Here is a 17,570-nt window from a genome sequence, read left to right on the forward strand (position 1 = left end):
AAAAGGTTTCAAAGTTCATACATCATTTCCACCACAACAAAACACATAGGCAGATAACATTAGATGTTTTACTTATCTCCCCTTCAATAAAATTTGCTTTTGAAAGTTAACAGAACACTTCTGAGTACAAATTCAGGACCTAGAATTCAGTGCCAGGAATCAAACCCAGGTCAAAATTGTTCTAGGCAGGTGACCTGCCTCCTTAATTTATGAATTTCTAACTCAAATCAAAATTCTACAGGGCCAGAGAGATAGCATGGAGGTAAGCGTTTGCCTTTCATGCAGAAGGATGGTCGTTCAAACCCCGGCATCCCATATGGTCCCCCATGCCTGCCAGGGGCGATTTCTGAGCATAGAGCCAGGAGTAACCCCTGAGCGCTGCTGGGTGTGACCCAAAAACAAAAACAAAAAACAAACAAAAAAAACCCACAAACGTGGGGAGGGATGATAGAGATTGGGCCATATTTTATGGTGCTCCAGTACTATCATGAGTAGAAACTTAAGAGCCTCTCCTAATGATACTAGGAGCATAGTGACAGTGGGGATCCCAACCAGGCCTTCTGCATGCAGATCATCAGCTAAATCTGTTTTTTATTACAAATTTTATTTTATTCTATAAAATAAAGCTATAAGATATGCTTCTTTTTTTCTGAAATATGCTTCTTTAATAGCTTCTTATAGCTGCTGCTGCTTCTTCTTCTTCTTTTTTTTTTTTTTTTTTTTGGTTTTTGGGCCACACCCGGCGATGCTCAGGGGTTACTCCTGGCTGTCTGCTCAGAAGTAGCTCCTGGCAGGCACGGGGGACCATATGGGACACCGGGATTCGAACCAACCACCTTTGGTCCTGGATCGGCTGCTTGCAAGGCAAACACCGCTGTGCTATCTCTCTGGGCCCATTCTTATAGCTTCTTTAAACAAAAGGCAATTATGCAATTTTGTAAGAAGTCTATTTACCGGGGCCGGGCGGTGGCGCTCGAGGTAAGGTGCCTGCCTTACCTGCGCTAGCCTAGGAGACGGACCACGGTTCGATCCCCCGGCGTCCCATATGGTCCCCCAAGCCAGGAGCGACTTCTGAGCGCATAGCCAGGAGTAACCCCTGAGCGTCACCGGGTGTGGCCCAAAAACCAAAAAAAAAAAAAAAAAAAAAAAAAAAAAAAAAAAGAAGTCTATTTACCAAGATAATAATGCACTTAAGACGATCTTTTCAGGGCAGGAGAGGTAGAACATCTGTAGGGTGTTTGCCTTGTATGTGGACCCAGGACGAACCTGTTCGATTCCCCTTATCCCATATGGTCTCTGAAGCTTGCCAGGAATGATTTCTGAGTGCAGAGCCAGGAGTAACCCGAGCGCCACCAGGTGTGCCCCCCCCCCCAAAAAAAAACCAAACCAAACGACTATCTTTTCATATCATTTAACCATCCATAGGTGGTTAGGAGCTAGAGTGAAAGCAGAGGGGGTAAGGTGCTTGCTTTGCTTCCCACTGACCCAGGTTGATCCCCAGCATCCTATATGGTCCCCCTAACTCTGTCCACCAAGATTGATTCCTGAGTGCAAAGGCAGGAATAAGCCTTGAGTACCCCCTGGTATGTCAAAAACCAAACAAAAAATCAGGTGATTGTTGGTTTTTAATGTGTTTGGTTTTGGGGCCACACCCAGCATTGCTCAGGGCTTTCTCCTGGCTCTGCTCTCAGGAATACTTCTGGCAGTGGTTGGAATAAGGAATAACAGGGATCTAACTCTAGATCAGTTGCATAGAAGGAAAGTATCCTATCCACTGTACTCTCTCCAGCACCCAAAATCATGCTATTAAAATGAACAGAGGTGTGGAAAAATGATTGTTATACCACTTTAAAAGAAAAAAATTGTTTTTTGGTATTTGGGTCATAACTCAGCTGTGCTCAGGGCTTACTCCTGGCTGCTCTCAGGGAACACTTGTAGTTGATTTGGGTACCATGAGGTGTCAGGGATTGAACCCAGTAGGCCACACATAAGGCAAGTACCTTACCTTTTTGTTGTACTAGCTCTCTGCTCCTTTAAAGAAAATTAAAATGTTAAAATATTGACACTATTAACCAGCACACTTGTTGGGTATTTCACCATCTAATTATCCACCTCAAAATTATAGTTAAGCTCAAAATAAACATTTAAATACTTGTTTTAAACCCTTAAAAGCATTTTACAAGTAAAAAGAAAGTGATTTGTGTTTCTAATTTTTGAAATGAAATGAACCCTTATGCTTCAAACACAGAAATATACACTGAAATGTTATGTCTAAGAAACACTAGGTCATCTCATACAGCACTAAAAATCTTCACTGTCACATCCAATCATATCATGAATATAAGGAATGAAGTGCTATTTGTCTCAAAAGAATAGGAGCTGTATCATTAATAATCATCATTGCCATCAAATATAGGTTTATAAGAGACCCTTAAGTTTGTTGTTTTTGTTTGTTTTGCTTTGGGGGCACACCCAACAATACCTAGTGTTTATTCCTGGATCTGCACAGAGCAATCACTCCTAGTGATGCTTGGGCAACCTGAGTGGTGCTGGAGAAAAACCCAGGTTAGCACAGATTGAACCTGGGCCAGCTTATGCAAGGAAAACATCCTTCCCAGTGTATTAGGACCCAAATGCTATCAAATTTAAAGACCAAGATCAAATCAGGGAGTTTAGTTATACAGATTATTACTGAAGGAAAATCAAACTATTTTCCACTATGTAGTCTAACTGGGTGAAAAATGTTATAATTATCCCTAGTTCTAAAGGATGCTATAGGAGAGCAAAAAATAAAAGTTTGACTTTTGAAAGAAATTTTTGCTCAAATAGTTATTTTAGGGAAAAAAATGTAGAAAACTAAATCTAGGGAGAGATGAACAAATTATAAACATAACTTTGCTTAGGAAACGCAATACACTATTGTTACAATTATCTAAGTTAAAATTGAAGCGAGTGATCTAAAATTTTCCCATATCAAGGGCCCGGAGAGATAGCACAGCAGCGTTTGCCTTGCAAGCAGCTGATCCAGGACCAAAGGTGGTTGGTTCGAATCCCGGTATCCCATATGGTCCCCCGTGCCTGCCAGGAGCTATTTCTGAGCAGACAGCCAGGAGTAACCCCTGAGCACCACCGGGTGTGCCCCCCCCCAAAAAAAAATTTTCCCATATCAAATAGTTCCAGTTGCTAAGAGCCAAAGACTGATTTTCATTTTCTATATGTTTGTTTTCTCCCTAACTTTTACTAGTTTCTTTAAAGTTCATTTTATAAATGTTAAACATATAGCCAAAAAGACTACCCATAACAAAAGCAGGATACCCTGTTCTTAAATATTACATGCACATTTATTTGTATTAGGATGACATTGGAAATTTTACAAATTACCCAGTAAATAAACTAAGAGGAAAAAAAAGTAGACCAACCTGAAAGAATGGCTTCTTTTAAATATAACAACATATGGGAGAACTTCCTGATATCATTCACCAACTCCTTGATGTAATCCGGATCAAAAATGGTATTAGAATTTATAGACTTGAGCCCCATTTCAGAAGTTTTAGCATCAGTGGAAAGCTGGCCTGGTACCAAAACACGTTTTTTCTTTGTCTTTTTCTGTTTGTGAGCAATCATCCTTTCACAGAGCGGTCATAAAAACTGAAATCCTTAAAGAGCAAAGGGAGTAGGAGAGAGAAAAACACAAATATTCCATCAACCAGGGAAAACAACATTCTAGGTTTTATATAAACAGCCCTAGCACACATCAGCATTTTATTAAAATTATCGGCAAACATGTACCACTAATAACAGCAACTTCTATTTATTGTCAGTGAATATTAACCACTATTTAATATGCAGGCCATTATTTTCATTTCACAAGTGAGGACACTAAATTTGGGGAAATTAAATCACTGTCTGAAGACTGAACTGACACATGATGAACTTGTACTTAAACCCAGATTTGACCTGTCACAAAAATCCATGCTTTTTTGCTTTGTTTCTGCGCCACACCTGACTGAGCTTAGAGCTTACTTCTGGTTTGGAAATCAGAAATCACTCTTAGTGTACTTGGGGGACCATATGGGATGTCAGGGATCAAATCCTGGTTAGCCGCAAGGCAAGCACCCTACCTTCTATCTTCTAGCCCTCAAATCCACACTTTCAATGGCCTCTTAAAGCTTATGACACAGAATTTTTTAATTATGAAAACTGTTTTGAAATCTCAGTGAAAGGATATTTCACTCCACAATATCACTTTCAAAACTAAAAATGAAATGAGGTGAGAAGAGAGCTTAGTTGTGATCTTATTTATATTTCATGCATTTCCCAAAATGAATGCTAGGGAGCTCCACTCTCCCCAAACAAATAGAGAGTAATAACCAGGATGTTTCCCCACAGTGTAAGCTGTAAAGATTTCCTCTGTTTTACAATAGCCAGAATTTGAAAACAACCCAGATAAAGAAACTGTGGTATACATACACAATGGAATACTATGAAGCCAAAAAATGAAGTCATGAAATTTTTCTATACATGGATGGACATGGAAACTAATATGCTGCGTGAAATAAGTCAGAGAAAGAGAGAGAGAGAGAGAGAGAGAGAGAGAGAGAGAGAGAGAGAGAGAGAGAAGATAGACACAGAATAGTCTCATTCGTGGGATTTAAGAAAAATAAAAGATAGTATGTTAATAATTCAGAGACAATAGAGATACGGGCTGGAAGAACCACAATATGAAGTTTACCAGAGAGAGAGGTGAGTCCAGTTAGAGAAATAACTATACTAACAAGTCATGACAATGGTAGTGAGAGAAATAGAATGCCTGTCTGTGAGAGGGTGGGGGAGGAAAAGATGGGGGGCACTGGTGGCAGGAAAGTTACACTGGTAAAGGGAGGTATAGTTTTTATAACAAACCCAACTACAAACATAGTGCTTAAATAGTTATTATTATAATTTAAAAAAATGAAATGAACTTTAAACAAGTTTGTTGGGCCAGAGAGATTGTACAGTAGTAGGGCACTGTTCTGCTACTAGTGATCCCAGACCTGGGAATATACCCTTAAGGTCCTCAAAATGCAATGACGAAAAGACAACTGAACTCCTATGTTCATTGCAGAACTATTCACAATAGCTAAAATCTGGAACTATTCCCAAGAACAAACAACTGGATAAAAAGAATAACTATGGCAGTGGTCCTCAAACTTTATAAACAGGGGCCGGTTCACTGTCCCTCAGACCGTTGGAGGGCTGGACTAAAGTAAAAACAGAAACTATGAACAAATCTCTATGCACACTACATATATCTTATTTTGAAGTGAAGAAACAAAACAGGAACAAACACAAAATGTGGCACGCAGGCCGTAGTTTGAGGACCACTGAACTATGGTATATAGACAGAATAATCCACAGCTGTTTTATAAAAGACAAAGTCATGAAATTTGCTGATACGTAAAGGGTTCTGGAGAGTAGCATTCTGAGTGAAATAAGAGAGAGGGACAGATACAGAATGACTACAATCACTATCGGATATAACTATAAAGAAACAAAGTTGGAGAAGTATGCCCACAGATAATAGAAATGAAAGGCAAGGAGAGCTGGGTCACTCTGGACAAGAACTGGGTGCTTAATGGAGGTAAAGTAAGATGTGCATGATGTCCTTTCAATAAGGATGCTGCAAACTACAGTATCTAAAAGGATTTTTTTTTTTTTTTGGTTTTTGGGCCACACCCGGCGATGCTCAGGGGTTACTCCTGGCTATCTGCTCAGAAATAGCTCCTGGCAGGCACGGGGGACCATATGGGACACCGGGATTCGAACCAACCACCTTTGGTCCTGAATCAGCTGCTTGCAAAGGCAAACGCTGCTGTGCTATCTCTCCGGGCCCTCTAAAAGGATTTTTAAATAAGTAGATGCCATAGAGGCAAGGCGGGGGGTGGCGAGAAGGAAACTGTGGGCACTGGTGGAGAGTAGTGAAAGGACTGGTGCTTCAACACTGGGCTGAAACTGAAGTTGAATGACTTGGTAATTCATAATGATTCAATAAATAATTAAAAAAACAAAAGAGTGATTACTGAATAGAGAGCCAGCAGTAAGCCCTAGGTACCACCAGGTAAGACTCAAAAACAAAATAAAAAGACCTGCCTTCAAAACCCCCCTTATTTACAATGTGAGGGAGAAAGAGGAAGAGACACAATGCTGTTAATCCTCTCATTTTGGCATGCTCGTTTATAAGAAGGAAATCATCTGACATCACATAATCTCATGGGATTATTGTCAGCACTAAATGAGACAATGGTAGAGAAACATTCAGCACTTCGAGAAATGTCAACTATAGTCAGCTCTCAATTATGAAGCACATGCACATGCTGGCCATCCGTATTGTAGGGCATCAATTTCACCCAGAATATTTACTCCTTAAAAACAAACTAAGGCCACCTACCCGGCCCCTTAGTTTGTTTTTAAGGAGAAAATATTCTGGGTGAAATTGCGCTGGAGGTAAGGTGTCTGCCTTGCAAGCGCTAGCCAAGGAAGGACCGCGGTTCGATCCCCCGGCGTCCCATATGGTCCCCCCAAGCCAGGGGCGATTTCTGAGCACATGGCCAGGAGTAACCCCTGAGCGTCAAACGGGTGTGGCCCAAAAACCAAAAAAAAAACAAAAAAAAACAAACTAAGGAATTCCACTAGTTTGACATCTCTGACTGGTTGAACAAATATGATAACCAGTGCAGTATTTTTAGTGATTTCAGAACAGCATAGTAAAAACATAATGTTCAATCATTTAGATTTTAAATAGAAAGGTAGAATACTTTCTAAACATGCGGGGTCAGAGAGAATGCATGGAGGTAGGGTGTTTGCCTTGCATACAGAAGGACGGTGGTTCGAATCCGGGCATCCCATTTGGTCCCCTGAGCCTGCCAGGAGCATGGGACCAGGAATAACCCCTGAGTGCTGCCAAGTGTGACCCAAAAACAAAAACAAACAAACAAAAAAAACAACTTTCTAAACACGCACTGCTTGCAAACACAAAATTAAAGTATGTTTAAAAAAAAAAACACAAAAAACTCCTCCCAAGCATGGTCCCTCTCTTTCCAACCTGTTTCCTTCCTGTGCATGCCTTCCTACACACCATTCTACCTGTTGCTGACCCCCTGTACTCTCCTGGTGTGGCCTCCATTTACTCAATTTTCACCTGTGGTCCCCCTTGAAATATCCTGAAGTTCCTAGTTGAGGTTGTGCTAAAAACACCACCTGATCCTGGCATACAACTGGCACTCAAGAAAATCTGAGTTTCTTTTTCATTCTGATCTTTCCTCAATCCAGATCAAAAAATTCTTATCTCTTTTTTTTTTTTGTATATATATTGGTTTTTGGGTCACACCCGGCAGCACTCAGGGGTTACTCCTAGCTCTGTGCTCAAGAAATCGCTCGGGGCAGGCTTGGGGGGACCATATGGTATGCCAGAATTTGAACCACCGTCTGCATGAAAGGCAAACACCTTACCGCTCTGCTATCTGATGGTTTGATGAAAAGTTCTTATCTCTTTACACAAACAAACAAACAAAAAATGACTGGAGGAAATTAAATTCTCTCAGCACTATGATTAAAATGCTTCTCAAGTATTCCATCTTGAAAGTAAGAATGCATCAAAACGCTTTTACAAAGGATTATAAAATCGAATATAAAGTTTTACCTAATAAGTTATTTCAGTCATGGTAGAAATATAATATTTCTATTTCCTGTAACTCACCCAACTCCATAGGTTTTTAGCTTTCGAATCCACAGATATTTCAACTTCTACATTTACTACCATTATTTATTATCTGAGCTTTTATTAATTAGCCAAGGATCTCTTCACATCCATTCTTGCCCTATTCCAAAGGTGGTGAATCTCACTATATCATCTCACTGCTCTAAACACTAGAAAAGAACCAGCAAGAGGCTATTGGGCATTACAAAGTTCAGCAAGAGAACTGGCTCATCTGACAGCTCAACGAGTCACCTACAACCACGATTCCTCTCAATCCTCCTGCCAGAAACATCTCCTTTTCATTAATGAGTATTTGCTTACTATGCCCCACATAAAATAATTCTGCATCATGAGCCAGTATAAATGTTAAATATGTTGCTGTGTTTGCATGTAGGAATGTATAAAACATAAAACAGATTCTGGGTTAGAGGCCAAGGTGACGGTGTTCATGTTTGCTATCCTGTCCCATTTCAATTTTTTTAATGCTGGCTATAATCCACCAAATTACTTCCCTACTTAAAATGACCCTATAGCTTTAAAAACAAATTGTTTCACTCAAATTCTATAGATGTAGCTCTATTTGCCTGTTTTACTCCTTTCACCCTTCATTTATTCTTCATTCCGATCTTAGCTTAAAGATAACTGTCTCAAAGAAAACTTCCTGGATCATTCCTGCTCTATAAACACTACCAAACTACAGCAAAATCTATTAGATACTTTACTGTATCTTAAGTTTTTTTTTTTTTAATCACTATACTTATCAATGTTTAAATCATTACTCGCGTTCTAAATGATAATCAGTAGAAAAGGAAGGACCTGGGGCCGGGCGGTGGCGCTGAAGGTAAGGTGCCTGCCTTGCCCTGCGCTTAGCCTTGGACGGACCGCGGTTCGATCCCCCGGCGTTCCCATATGGTCCCCCAAGCCAGGAGCAACTTCTGAGCGCATAGCCAGGAGTAACCCCTGAGCATCAAATGGGTGTGGCCCAAAAAACCCAAAAAAAAAAAAAAAAAAAAGAAAAGGAAGACCTGTTCTGTTTGCTAACAATGTGTTCTCCACTCACAGCACAGTATTTGACAAATATGGGATGAACTACTCAAAAATGCATGGAGTTTTACAATTTTTATTATAACAAATTTTTATTATTACAAAGCTGGCTCACTCTGAATTATTGAATTGTCTTGGATTGAAAACAAATGCTTGTGCTTTTCTCTACAAAGTAACTTTCAAAAAAAATCAATTATGGTCAGGGATATAACCAGAAAAGACCTTAGATTCCATCTCTGCATTACCAAAAAAAAAAAAAAAGTTTTGAATCAAGAACATGAAATTGAGTAAATGTAAGATTATATAAAACTGAAATAAAATTATATTTTGTTTCTCTATTTCTGATTAGTAAAGTCTCACAATACTTCCTCTGTAGCTTTTAAAGTTCATTTACTCACTATTCTTGTTAAATTTCAAAATACTTCTAGGAACCTTAATATTTTTTGTTTGTTTTGTTTTTTTGGGACACACCCGGGTGTCGCTCAGGGTTAGTTACTCCCGGCTATGCGTTCAGAAAGCACTTCTTGCTGGGGAGGACCATATGGGATGCCAGTTAGGACTAACCCAGGTTAGTCCTGGGCAGCGCGTGCAAGGTAAATGTCCTACGGCTGTGCTATCGCTCTGGCCTTAGGAAACTTACTTACTTATGCTTAACTAATTTTAAATGAATTTAACTTTAAATTAATTTCCAATAAGTTTATAAATGAATCTTAATTTGCAAACGAAATCTATAGATCAGTATTTGAAACTACTTTATTTACCAGCCTTCTTGCCAATTTAAAAAAACGGTCCACTACAGGGCCTTATTTGGGAAGCTACCTTTACAACTCTAATTTAATAAGGCTATTACACTTTAACTTATCACATACATAGCTTACTTTATAAGGTCACTTACTAATTTTAATGGCTTTTAATTTTGGTAATTAGAAAAACTGATCATTGTCGCTGATTTAAAAAAAATAGACTCCCCCCACAAAAAAAAAAAAAATATCCCCTGTGCTTTCAAACAAAGCAATCCATCTATTTCAGATACTTAACGTGACTTATGTGTCAAGTCTGTTTCCAAATGAAGTTTGAACTGTGCAAACAGGCCTGAACAAAGTTATTTGTGAAATTTCTCACTACCAAATATCTCTTCCAACTCTTAAGCAAAATCCTGTTTTTATTCCAATTCCAGAAGAACTCTGCACCAAAACAGAAGCAATCAAACTACTCCTCCAAACTTTCCTATGATCTGAGCAATAAAGAGTTGCAACAAAAATGAGCACTGCCTCGTCCAGTCTTCTGGTTACCCAGAAACGTGTCTCAAAGCCCCATCTTTAAGCACTTAACTAAATGTCCGCTTCCTGCCCTTCCTAAATGAATCTGTCTCGAGTTATTTTTCACCTTTCAGGCACAGGGTTATCTAACTGAAGTCTAAAAGTGCTCACGATATCGAAAATTTAAGAGTTATATCTATTTCTACCTGCAGGGAAAAAACAAAATAACCAGTAGTTTATAGACCTGGTTTCTCCAGCACAATTTCTTGACTTGGTAAAATGTAAAATTCTACTTCAAAACGCCCTTCACAGTCGTTAAAACCCATGACCGGGGGGTGGGGTGGGGTGGAGTGGAGTGGAGTGGAGTGGAGTGGAGTGGAGTGGAGTGGCTGGAGTGGGTGTCTGATTATATTTTTAAAAATGGTGTTTCCCCCACCCAAAAAATGCAACAGTGACATAGAGAAAAATTCACAAGGCGACGAGGCAGGCAGGCGATCACATACAAAAGTTTCATTCTTGGCCAAAGGAAAGGAAAAGCAAAGGCCCCCTCCCCTCCCACGCCGGCCTCGAGATCCAGCATTCCTGCAGGCCAGTGGGGGTGGGTGGGCTGGGGGGCTCCTCGTCCAGTCAGTCCCCAACTCTCCAAACACTCCGGGTGCCAAAGAGTGGCGAGAGAGAGCGAGCGCGATCCTGGAGCAGCACAATCGCCAAGTCGTCAAGCCCCAAGGCAAACTCGGGGAAATCTGCAGGCTCTGAGTTGAGGGTGCAGCGGGCAGGGGTCCCCTAAAAGCGCCCAACCCTGGGCGCTCCTCGGAGGTGAGCTGCCCCCCAACTCCCCCAACGAAGCAAAAGGGGACCCAGCGGGGTCCTCTCCTCCCGGGCAGGGAGGAGCGAGAAAAGAAACAAATAAGCCCAGGGGTCCCTCAAACTTTTAAACAGGGCCAGTTCACTGTCCCTCAGACCATTGGAGGGTCTGACTCTAGTCAAAACAGAACTTAGAACGAATTCTATACCACTGCATAGATCTTATTTTGCAAGGAAGAAACAAAACAGATACAAAGACAATATGTGGCCCGCGGGCCATAGTTTGAGGACCACTGAAATAAACAAACGCTGCAGACCAGACGTCCGCAGCAGACGCGGGGGGCTCGGGCAGGGCAGGGCAGGGAAGGAAGCGCCACTCCCGAGCGCCCCTCGCAAGACGGACGGACGGACGGACGGACGGACGGCCCCGAGGCCAGGAAGCGCCGCGCCGCGCCGCGGAAATCCTCCCTCTTTCGGGAAGGCGCGCGGGGGGCAGCGAGCGACGACGTCGGGCCACAGGTGGGACGCGGCGGAGAGCCGAACCGAGCCGGCCGTCGCGCCCCCCCCCCACGCCGCCGCGCCCCTCCGAAGACGGGCGAACGCGTGCCAGACCGCACGAGGACCCCGGGGTGGCGATCGGCGGCCGGGCGGCTCACGCACACTCCCCGTCGGACCCCGGGCCGGACGACCCCGACCCGGGCGGACTCACTCACTCACTCACTCACTCACCGTCGCCGCCGCGACCACCGCCGCCGCGGGCTCCAGCTCGCCGCCCCCATCCCCCACGTCCCGCGGACGCCGCCACCAGAGCAGCTACCGCCACGACCGACCGCGCCGACTGGACCGCCGCGCCGCCCACCGCCTGGCGCCGCCCACTCGCCTACACGCCCACCCGGGCTCGTCCGATTGGTCCGCGAGCTCAGGGGCGGCCCCGGCGCGCCGCGACAGGTGGGGGCGGCGGGCCAGTGTGAGTGAGTGGGGTCGGGCGCAGTTCTGGGAGAAGCGGCTTGCGCCCATTCTAGCACCGTCCCCAGATTGTGGCATGATGGCAGCCGCTTCACCTGCGTGGCTTGCTGAGGGACCGACGGAGCGGATCTAAGTGACGACTCACTGGCTAATTAACGGGCGTTTCTCTGATAAGCATTTCGTGTTTTTGTTTTGGTTTTTTTTTGAGGGGGGTCTGTTTTGTTCTGAGGCCACACCCAACAGTGGCCCAGGGGTTACTTCTGGTTCTGCACTCCGGGATTACTTCTGGCTAGGCTCTGGGAATCATATGGGATACTTAGGAGAGGAACCCCCCCCCCCCCGCCCAGTCGGCCACTGGCGAGGCAAACGCCCTTCCTACTGTACTATTTATTGCTCCAGCAGCAGATAAGCATCGCTTATGAGATACTTGGACCACCTCATTTCTCTCCAACACCTTTAAAACAAAAACACGACCCCACATGGGTAAAGTAGAGTAAAGCTTCACCTCTTTCGAAGAATGAACTACATCAAAACTACCTCGAAAGAGGTTAATATTTTCTGCTTTATCCTATCTTACCTCCTTCAAAAGTACTGTCTCACCCTGAGAAAGAGAAAACTGGAAGATGGAAAAGTAAAATCAGCACCAGGGGCCAAAAGCATATATTTTATTCACCGAATCATACTTCTAACAGGAACAAGCAATGTCGTTTATCTCAAAAATCAAACATGAAAAAATAATGGAGAAAACGGGAAATGGGAAGGGCAGTGGTAGGAGACAGGAAAGCTCTGACACGTAGAGAATGCAGGTAAAGACACAGAAGAAAGTGCAGAAAAGAAGTAGAAAACAAATGAGGATGTGCCACTGGGAGAGAAGCAAAACCATGAATAGCAGGAACAGGTGCAAACAGAAGAGGGGGAGAGAGATGGTAGAAAACAACTTGGAAAGAAAAAAAGTAGAATCCAAAAGTAGAAAAAATTCACTGACAGAGAGCAAAGGAATTTCTCTCATAACTTTAAAATTCTGCAGGAAAAATGTTGAGGAAACAAAACAAACTTGACCTTTAGTACTAGTCAAAAAGATCATTATGAAAACTCAGATCCTTGCTTACTTTATTGTTTGTTTGTGTTTGGACCACGCCTGGGTGCTCAGGACTTACTCCTGGCTCTGTTCTCAAGGATCATGAAATCATTGGAAGGCTCAAGGGACCATATACATGCTAGGGAGTTGAATCAAGAATTCTACCCACTGTACTATCACTCCACCCCAATCCTTGGTTACTTTAGCTCCAAACTTGAGTTGTCGGGTTCAATTTACTCCTTTAAACACCAAACAAAAACTGTAACAAGTCCCATGCCACAGATACACAAAACCAGACTATTATCTTTAGCATATGCCAGGGGCTCCATACCTTAAACTGAAATGAACAAATAAATGGGATTAAGAGTCCCTGCATGAAAAGGAAGCTAAAGAAGTGCAGCACTAAATCCTAGGTAAATCTTGGAGAAAGAAATTAGAGGAAGTCACTCAATCTCAACAAACCCTTACCTCAATTTTCACCATTTTAATTTTGTGTTACCTGATCCACCATTCCCTTGAATAAAGAAAATTTTGTTCCTATCTAAAGTAGAATTGACAGAGCTCTTGAGTCAGTCATTCATTCTGAAGACTCAACCTCTCTACTGCTAAGTTCTTCACGCAAGTTCCCTGTAATGTCAATATAATTGGTGTCATTATTTTTACTTTGCAAGTGTTTTCACATTTTTGAAGTTGGTTCTGAAATTAGGAGATCTTTGTTACATAACAATATGGGTGGAAATATTTTACACTGTCTGGAGACAGTTTTGGTTGCCACAACAGGGAGGGGGTTGTACTGACATCTAGTGGGTACAGACAGACTAGGGATGCCACTAAACATCTTATTTGAAAGTACAGCACTCTCTTTCTTTTTTTTTTTTTTTTTTTTGGTTTTTGGGCCACACCTGGCAGTGCTCAGGGCTTACTCCTGGCTGTCTGCTCAGAAATAGCTCCTGGCAGGCACGGGGACCATATGGGACACCGGGATTCGAACCAACCACCTTTGGTCCTGGATCGGCTGCTTGCAAGGCAAACGCAGCTATGCTATCTCTCCGGGCCCCCAATCTCTTTCTTGATGCCCATTTTCCCGAAGAATTATCCAGCCCTATATGGTCTATAGTGTTAAAAATTGTCAAAGTTAAAAACCCTGCTCTTGGGCCACAGAAAATAACACAAAATGGTCCACATTGTTAAAAAACTATCAAGGGTTTACTTTCAGGGCAGGGCTCTCCGAATTGCCCTCTAATTGTGAGGTGAAACCAGAGGGCGCTCCACATCATCCTGACTTCGAGGTAGGATATGCACAGAATCCAGGATCTTTACAGAAACCTGACACAAACAACAGCGATTGTGCAGAAAAAAAAATATATTTTTACTGGGACCACAGAGAATGACTTGGGTTGGACAACCTAGTATGCCTGGAGCCCAGAGATGGTCTTATGCCAGAAAACTTCAGGGGTACAGTCTCCTCGTATTTAGGCCAAGACTTTTTCTTTCCATCTCCCCCATATTTTTCTGGGCCTATACAAACAACAATTGCCATTCTAACACCATTTTTACTGTATTTCTTTAACTCTTATGCTTAAAAAAAAAAGAGCTTACTAAACCTTCAGCTAGGGCTTTAATGAGTTCATCAGTGATTCAATAACTTTCAAAAATATACTTGCTACTGCACTTTTGCTTCTTTCCTTTCTCTTTCATCTCTTTAGTTTTTCTTTCTAATTTTTAATAACTTTGCCTTTGTTCTTCCTGAAGCAAATGTATTATGATCATTTGTGTCAATTATGTGATGTATTCTCTTTAAATAAATGAAAAAAAAAACTGTCATGGTTTAAACCCTGCTCTTGGGCCACAGAAATAATAAAGCGAATAGGGCACTTGCCTTGCACATGGCCACTCCAGGTTCCATTCCCAGCCTCATGGTCCCTCACCCACCAGATGTGATCCATAATTCTAAAGCAGGAATCCTCAAAGTATGGCCCAAGGCCCGCTGAGGACTTTTATCCCATGGATGTTTTTGCCACCACTGTCTGTCCTGCTTAGCCTCCGATTGGTCCTGGGCCAACAGTGCACATGTGTGGAATGTGTACTGACTCAACCTTCTCTCTGTTTCTCGACTCCTCCTCTTAGTCTAGGGCAGGGTCCAAAACTACGGCCCATGGGATACTACTGTTCATAGGTTTGGTTTTTTTTTTTTTTTTTTTTTAAACTATAGTCTGGCGCTGTTTAAAAGTATGAGGATCCCTGGTCTAGAGCTCAAAGTAAGCCCTAAGCACCAGCAGGGGGTGGTCAATACCAAAATAAAATAGCAACCCCCCAAAAAAAACACTATAAACAAACAAAAAAAACTTGCAAGAGACACGATTATCATTTCATAAGCAAGATAGAGGACAAATGAACATATTAAATGAAAATGACATCACCAGCTCCACCTAGGAAAATCTAAACTGTGGGCCATTTTAAAGAATAAATAACATAATTTCATAAACAAATAAATTGCAAGAAAAATGAATTGCTAGAAAACTTCAAAAAAGAGGTTTTAAAGTTAAATGGCTAGGGTTGGGGTGATAGTCTAGGTAGGGCACTTGCCTTGAACACTGCTGACCTGGGTTCTATCAGTGGCATCTCATGTGTTTCCCCAAGCACAGTTAGGAGTGATCCTGAGTGCAGAGCCAGAAGTAAACCCTGAGCATCACTGGGTATGGCTGAAAAACAATTTAAAAAATAATAAATTTAAAAAGCTTTGAAAGGGATATTAAATGGGGCCTCAAGAGACACTGGCTGGAGAAACAGTGGATAGGGCACATGCCTTGCACACAGCTGACCTGGGTTCAATCCCCAACAACCCATAAAGTCCTATGAACCTGCCAGGAGTGATTCCTGAGAAGAGTGAGGAGTAAGCCCTGAATAATCCAAAAACCAAAATCTAAACAAACAAAAACAAAATGGAAATGATAAATGCAATCATATTAGCATCCTATATATAAGCACCTTGAATAAAAATAAAATATAAACATCACAATAAGGGTAGCTCAAGGCCCGGAGAGATAGCACAGCAGGCAGTAGGGCGTGCCTTGAACGCAGCAGATTCAAACAAACAGTGGTTTGAATCCTGGCATCCCATATGGTTCCCTATGCCTGCCAGGGATGACTTCTGAGTACAAAGCCAGGAGTAAATCCTGATTGCCACCGGGTGTGACCCAAAAACAAACAAACAAAGAAAAAAAAACAAAACAAAAAAAGTAGCTTAAACTGAATAGAAAGAAAGAATATCTCAACCATATACTGCCTATAAAAATCAAATTTGACACAGATACAGATAGAAAATAACACAAGAAAAAATAATAGAGCATGGTAATTCTAATCATAAGAAAACAGAGGGGCCAGAGAAATAGCACAGCGGGTAGGGTGTTCACCTTACATACGGCCAACCCGGGTTCAATCTCTAGCATTCTATATGATCCTCTGAGTCTACCAGGAGTAATTTCTGAGCACAGAGCCTGAGCATCGCTGGGTGTGGTCAAAGAAAAGAAAAGAGAAGAGAAGAGAAGAGAAGAGAAGAGAAGGAAAGAAAGAGAAGAGAAGAGAAGAGAAGGAGGAAAGAAGGAAGGAAGGAAAGGAAGGAAGGAAGGAAGGAGGAAGGAAGGAAGGAAGGAAGGAAGGAAGGAAGGAAGGAAGGAAGGGAAGGAAGGAGGAGGGAGGGAGGGAGGGAGGGAGGGAGGGAAGGGAGGGAGGGAGGGAAGGGAGGGAGGGAGGGAGGGAGGGAGGGAGAGGGAGGGGAGGGAGGGAGGGAGGGAGGGAGGGAGGGAGGGAGGGAGGGAGGAAGGGAGGAAGGAAGGAAGGAAGGAAGGAAGGAAGGAAGGAAGGAAGGAAGGAAGGAAGGAAGGAAGGAAGGAAGGAAGGAAGGAAGGAAGGAAGGGAAGAAAGACTATACAAGAAATTTTACAAAGGCTGAGTTACATTTCATAATGATAAATGAGTCAGTTCATCATAGAAACATAATTATGCTATTAGTGTGTAAATGTAAAACTAGAGCTCCAGAATGGAAGTGGTAATACAGGAGATATACCTTGAGGGTTTGATCATATGGTTCTCTGCACTGCCCAGAAGCACTGAGTTCTGCTGGGTGTGAAAGAAGTGTAAGAAAAAATAAATCCTAATGATAGTTAAGATTTCAATAATCCTTTCTAATTGATATAATTAATCAAATCAGGGCCAAAGCAACTGTAGAACATTTGCCTTATAAGCGAGTGTCCCAAGTTTGATCCCTAAGCAGAGCCAGGAGTTATCCCTGAGTATTGTTGGGTGTGGCCCAAAACAAACAAAAAAACCAAAATCAGTAAAAATACAAAAATTAAAACAATACTATCAACCAAAAACATAACCTTAATATTTATAGAAAATTCTGCACAACAATAGCAAAGTCCATTTTATCAAATGCATATAAGATATGAATACAAGAAATTTCCCACAAACATTCAGAAATCATACAATGTGCATTAAAGTAATCCATGAGTCAAATTTCCACAAGAGAAATATGTAACTTTAGATACTTTTTTTGTTGTTTTTGTTTTTTGGGTCACACCAGCTGCACTCAGGGGTTATTCCTAGCTTTATACTCAGAAATCGCTCCTGGCAGACTCGAGGGACCATATGGGATGCCGGGATTCAAACCATCATCCTTCTG

At 42.2% G+C, this 17,570-nt stretch overlaps 1 protein-coding gene across 1 annotated transcript in view; it reads right to left on the reverse strand.

Annotated features, from left to right (window-relative positions):
* Nucleotides 1-17,570, reverse strand: part of ARHGAP29 (Rho GTPase activating protein 29) — a 72,773-nt gene that overhangs the window by 48,025 nt on the left and 7,178 nt on the right. Inside the window, exon 2 of the mRNA XM_049772310.1 lies at nucleotides 3,420-3,656. Within this exon, the coding sequence (XP_049628267.1) occupies nucleotides 3,420-3,624 (205 nt within the window). The 5' untranslated portion in view covers nucleotides 3,625-3,656. The remainder of the gene's footprint in view (nucleotides 1-3,419; nucleotides 3,657-17,570) is intronic.

This window comes from Suncus etruscus, chromosome 4, assembly GCF_024139225.1.
Source record: "Suncus etruscus isolate mSunEtr1 chromosome 4, mSunEtr1.pri.cur, whole genome shotgun sequence".
Classification (NCBI taxonomy): domain Eukaryota; kingdom Metazoa; phylum Chordata; class Mammalia; order Eulipotyphla; family Soricidae; genus Suncus; species Suncus etruscus.